Source organism: Epinephelus moara, chromosome 12 (genome assembly GCF_006386435.1).
Source record: "Epinephelus moara isolate mb chromosome 12, YSFRI_EMoa_1.0, whole genome shotgun sequence".
In the NCBI taxonomy this organism is placed as follows: Eukaryota; Metazoa; Chordata; class Actinopteri; order Perciformes; family Serranidae; genus Epinephelus; species Epinephelus moara.
Window position 1 is genome coordinate 31,652,859 of NC_065517.1, and position 5,800 is coordinate 31,658,658.

At 41.5% G+C, this 5,800-nt stretch overlaps 1 protein-coding gene across 3 annotated transcripts in view; it reads left to right on the forward strand.

Moving 5' to 3' along the window:
* Positions 1-5,800, forward strand: part of LOC126398560 (intersectin-2-like) — a 134,949-nt gene that overhangs the window by 101,268 nt on the left and 27,881 nt on the right. For all 3 annotated transcript variants that reach the window (XM_050057999.1, XM_050058001.1, XM_050058000.1), the window contains 2 exons: positions 3,619-3,758; positions 3,875-4,277. In XM_050057999.1, the coding sequence (XP_049913956.1) occupies positions 3,619-3,758; positions 3,875-4,277 (543 nt within the window). The remainder of the gene's footprint in view (positions 1-3,618; positions 3,759-3,874; positions 4,278-5,800) is intronic.

Genomic DNA, 5,800 nt, shown 5'->3' on the forward strand with positions numbered 1-5,800 from the left:
CTCTGAGGCAGGGACTTGTTTAGCCCCTGTAAAAGTTCCGGAACTCTGTGCTTCGGGGGTGGTTCCTGCGGTGGAGACACGCACCAACGGCCCCGGCCCCGTAAAATTACCCCGAAGTTCCTGCGGTGGAAACGGGCCTACTGAGTTTGAAAGAGAGACTGAATAAATGAAAATGAAGTAACAACCATCACGTTTCCACTGGCCTCCATGCTGCTTTCTACTGTTTACTAACCTGTTTTTGGCGCATTTGTGACGTCAAACGTGGCACACCTGGAAAAAAACAAAACAGAAAGGTATACTTGCCTACTGGCAATAGGAATGGAGTCCGTCAACTATCTTTAGTGGGTTTAAAAAACGTTTAAAATCCCACACGCTAATTTTGGTGGGAAAAAGGTGTCAGATGTGAAGATTGATACCACTCATCTGTGCGTTGAGTAGGCTAAAGCTGAGAGCTAATTACCTTAACGCAGCGTAGACACTCTTTCTTCCATTGGTCATGTCTTTTCATTTCTGTTTGTGCACTGACTAAAGAAGATGTGTTGTTAATTAGCAAACTTCAGATGTGCTAGTAGGTTTATTTTTTAACTTCTGGAGAGAGCCAGGCTGGCTGTTTCCTCCTGTTTCCCTTCTTTATGCTGGCTAAGCTAATCAGCTGGCTCGTTCCAAAATTAATGCACAGGCTCTAAAGTGGTAATTTTCTTACCTAACTCTCTGCAAGAAAACAATAAGTGCATATTCTAAACCTATTCCTTTGAAATATGGCTCTTGAGGCCCTTACTTTATTTGGGAATCATGTATCGACTCACATTTCAGCACAGACATTTCAGAATAATACAACAAAATGAAGCAGCATGACTACATGATGGATTACACCAATATTTGGTTTCTTTCCCTCAGCAGTGGATTATTGGAATAAAACAAAAAAGGGAGTTTCACACTTAAAACGCTGCTGTGAAATCTTGTTCGGCTGGTCATGGTAACTCTAGAGTTTCACCCCTCAGGCAGAGAGAGCCTTGTTACCTAACTGTTATTGCTCACGTAGAGACTCAGATGTACACACTCGCTGGCAGAGAGCCTGAGAATTCGATGCCTGTGATGAATGATGTCATGCAGTCTCACAGTATATCGTCAATGTGATGCTAATAGTTGCAGCATCAAAACGCCTGCTCTTTCTCTCTTGGTGTGTTTGATGCCTCTTGTCTCTTAACTGCTTTTTAAAGCTTTTAACTTCTTTCTCTTCTCCCTCTTTTCCTCTGCTTCCCTCCACTTGGACTTCTTTCTTTCTTATTAATTCACATTTATTTTGTTTCTGTCTGATGCTTCTTTTCTTTCATCCACAATGCAATTCACCTGTTCTCCTTTTATCTCGACCACACTTGTCCTACCTTCTGTCCATCTCGTTCTCCGCCCTCCTCCGTCCTCCCTCTCCCTCCCTCCGTCATCACACTGTGTTTCTCTCATAGCTTGGGGATATGGATGACTGTGTCCTGCGGGGCCTTCTGTCTCTGCTGGCCTGCCTCAGTCAGCTCTTCCTTCTCATCAAGGTTATCTTTCTTCCTCTCTGTCTCCACCTCCCACTGTGTAATCTTTTTCTCCGTCCCTCCTGATTAGGTTTCTTTTTTTTCACCTCACCTCTTGTCTTCCCCCTAAGCCACAATCTTTAATCTTCCTTTTCATCCCGTGATGATTCGATCTGTTCGCTCATCCTCAGCTGTTTTTGTCCTTTGACTCATTATTAAATGGAGCTCTGCTTTGGTACCATGTCTTCCTCTTTTTTTTTCTTTTTTTGTCGTTTCTCTCCATGGGATTTGTTCTAGACTGTGTTTTTTGTGTAAACAGGATGCACCCTGAGGGTAAAACACACTCGCACAGAATGCTTAACCTGCATAAGTTTTGTTTTTAGAAAGGAAAGAAAAAGAAACTCAGCTTATATATACTGTATATAAATATATTTACACACATCTGCATGTTGCTGTGAATGGCTGTCAGTTAGTGGACTGTTCTGCATGTTTGCACTACTGCACCAAACAGTTTTTTTTAGAGATGAGTTTTACAACACATCTACTTCTTTCTATAGATTCAGAACAAATGTAATATACACTACTATTATACATACTACAGCAGTGTAGTAGGGACATTGAAGGTTAAAAAAATACAGAGCTGGGACTAGGAGGTAATTTTTCGACGAAAACTCAGAATTTCCCAGATTAAAGTTGTACTTTTTTTTTTTGACAAAAACTCAGAAATACTCTGAGATTAAAGTCACAAATTCATGAACTGCATCACTTTACTTTAAAGTTGGATCCCCACAGACGCCACCAAGGGCACACTTTATTTTACAGTATGCTAATAAGATGTAATAATCCGTACTTTGTATCAAATTAGACCAAGAATGTTAATTGATTACGTGAGACCTCATTCATATAATATTTGGGTATGTAAACCCCCCTCTACTTACATCCTACGGTGGCGTAATAGGGAGTGGGGAGTTATATTCCAATAAAAACTCCAAGATTAAAGTTGTAAATTTTTGAGATAAAAATGTAAAAATTCTCTGAGATTATACAGTAATAAATTTGTGAGAAAAAAACAATAGAAAAAATAGTGCTTTTCCCCCTAAGGATCCACATTGCTTCACTTTGCAAGGTTGGATTAACCATATCACACTTTATTTTACGATACATTTATAAGACGCAAAAAGTCGTACTTTATATAATAAAAGACCAAGAAAGACCAAAGCAGGCAGAGGAAAGTTTGTGAATGACAGAAAGATTTTAATTTACTATTACAATTAGCTTAGCATGCGTCATACCTTATACTCCTCAGTTAACAAATACTTTGCTGCAGTTGAGTCAATTCACGCCATATGCTCGGCTGGTAGGATGTTGACCATGTTTTGTGTCATTTAAGCTGGACTTATTTGGGGAAGAACTTAGTGCAGCTTTCTTAAAGTGGTCTATAACAGGTTGCCAGATCTGGTAGAATTTGTTTTCACACCTTCTTAATGAGAATTTAATCTTTTCCAAATACAAGTGGTGCATCACACCCTTCACGAGGGCAGAATGGGCAGCAGCCCTGTTTGCTTCCAATTTAATAACAGCAATCTACCTGTTAGTAGGGTTACAAATAATATCATACTAAATATAATGTTTATTATATATTTATGACTAGAAAAACCTGACAGTCAATGCTAAACTGCATCTGAAATCAATCATCAGGTTCCCATCTTTAATATGATGTGAACTCAGTCGGCCTGTCTTTACCAATACAGCTTTTAATATGTGTTTAGGATTAGCCTAGATATGTGATTTCATCACTGAGTTTTTGTCTTGTAATTTAACAACTTTAATCTCAAAATTCTGGGGTTTTCATCTGGATGTAACCTCCCTCCCTCAGCTCTGTTTTTGTTTTCTCTATTCACAATGACCCTAACACGCTGCCGTAACATCCACCACTTTAGCCACTTTGTTGTTGGAGCAGATTAAAAGCTTGTATATAGTTGTGTTGTGCTCTGTGCCTGGTAATAACACTGTTTCTGCGTTGTTAAACTGTTAAACTGGTCGTTGCTCGTGTCTTTTATATCTCTCTAATGCATCGTACTCTCTGTGGCTGCATCAGGAGCTGAGGGAGAAGCAGGTGAGGCAGCAGGCTGTCCTGGACGACCTGCACAGAGTCAAAGAGGAGAAACTGAGGGAGCTGCAGAGACGCAGGGAGGAGGAGACAGAGAGGAGGAGGAGGGAGGAGGAAGAGGCCGCCAGGTGAGTGTGAAGGAGCATGTGACTGCAGATCACTCATACTTCACCTGAATCTAATGATTCTAATAAAACACATTTTCTGTCTCGGGCTTTAAAAAATCTGCTTTTACTTCCCACAGACAGGCGAAGCTAGAGCAGGAGAGAAGAGAGAAGGAGAAACGGGAGGAAGAGGAGGCGCGTCAGAGGAGGCTTCTGGAGGAGCAGAGGGCCAGACAGAGGGAGGAGGAGGAGAGGGAGGCACAGGCTCGCCTCCGAGCAGCCCAGGAGAAAGCACAGGAAGAGGAGAGAAGAAGGAGAGAGGAGGAAGAGGAGGAGAAGAGGAAGAGGGAGGAGGAGGAAGAAAGAAAACGGAAAGAGGAGGAGGAGGAGAGGAGGAAGAAAGAGGAGCAAGAGAGAGGAGGACAGAAGCAGCCGGTGTTGGTGGCTCAGAAGTCCTCGAAGCTGACCACATACAGAGCTCTGTACTCATTCGTCGCCCGAAACGCAGACGAGCTGAGTATCGACGCAGACGGCCTCATAGAGGTACGACACACACACACACACACACACACACACACTACACGTGTGTGACTCACGCATTTAACATTGATGCATAAAAATACTTAGGCATTTTATTTTCCAAGTATTCCAAACGTTATGTTTCTGACAACCCCCATTGATTTTTTTAGGGTTCCCATGGGTCCTTGAACCCTTGAAAGTTTGTGAATTTGAGGGACAAAAATCATGGTCTTGAAAGTTTCTGAAAATAGATAGAAATAGACATGGGTCATTGAAAGTGCTTGAATTTGTATATTTTGTGCAACAATAGAAACTGACGTGTTGTGACAGTAATTGACCTTCATCCATGTCTCCAACTAGGCCGTGTTTGGTCCTTGAATTTGAGGGAATTGGGCCTTGAAAGTCCTTGAAAGCAACTGAAATAGTTAATTGTTATGTAATTTTACTAATTTTGCTTTTAAAGGAAATTTAGTTTTTGAATCAGTACAGGTCAGGTGTAAAGTTTGTTTCTATGAACCACATCTCAGCTGTCATTAGCATCACCACTCTGCTACATAATTTGACACAGCAAGACAACTTTATGTTAGATAGTTAGATGTAAGTGGAAGAAAAAAACTCATAAATCTCTAAATAACAAGTGTTTGATAAAACATTTACACATTGTTTATGATTATGTAAAGGAGTACCTGCTTTTCAATTCAGTTCAATGAACTTTCTTTATCCCGAAGGAAATTCTTGTGCTAGAGAATGCTTCAAATTACAGTAACACACATTAAAATAACAACGATTAACATTCACTTTCACTTTTATTATCACATCAGCCTGCTTTATAGCAAGCTAGCATCAGTGGTGGGTGAAGTCGGCTACCTTAAAATAAAGGTACAGATATCTCACCAGAAAATGACTTTGACAGAAAAAACAAGTATGAAGAGATTAAAAAAACAGTTTATTTTTGCATAATTTGTTACATATTGCCATGACAAAAATGCATATACTCCTCAAATTACACATTTTGTTTATGTGCAGTTTCTTAATCAATGTGATGGCCTGAACTGTGTCAACATACCATCATAAATTACTTTAAATAAAAGTACTTTTCTATTAAAAAGGTGTCCATGTGACATTTCTGCATGACAATCTTTGTATGTAAAAGCCTCTAGATTATAGTTTTACAATAAAGACTCGTACTCGTACTCGTATTCGTCGTCCTCTGCTTATCCGGGTCCGGGTCGCGGGGGCAGCAGCCTCAGCAAAGAAGCCCAGACAGTCCTCTCCCCAGCCACTTCCGTCAGCTCTTCCGCGGGAACCCCGAGGTGTTCCCAGGCCAGTCGGGCGATGTAATCCCTCTAACGTGTTCTGGGGCGACCCCGAGGTTTCCGCCCGGTAGGACATGCCCGAAACACCTCCCAAGGGAGGCATCCGGAAGGCATCCTTACCAGATGCCCGAACCACCTCAACTGGCTCCTCTCGATGTGGAGGAGCAGCGGCTCTACTCCGAGTCCCTCCCGGATGTCCGAGCTCCTCACCCTATCTCTAAGGCTGAGCCC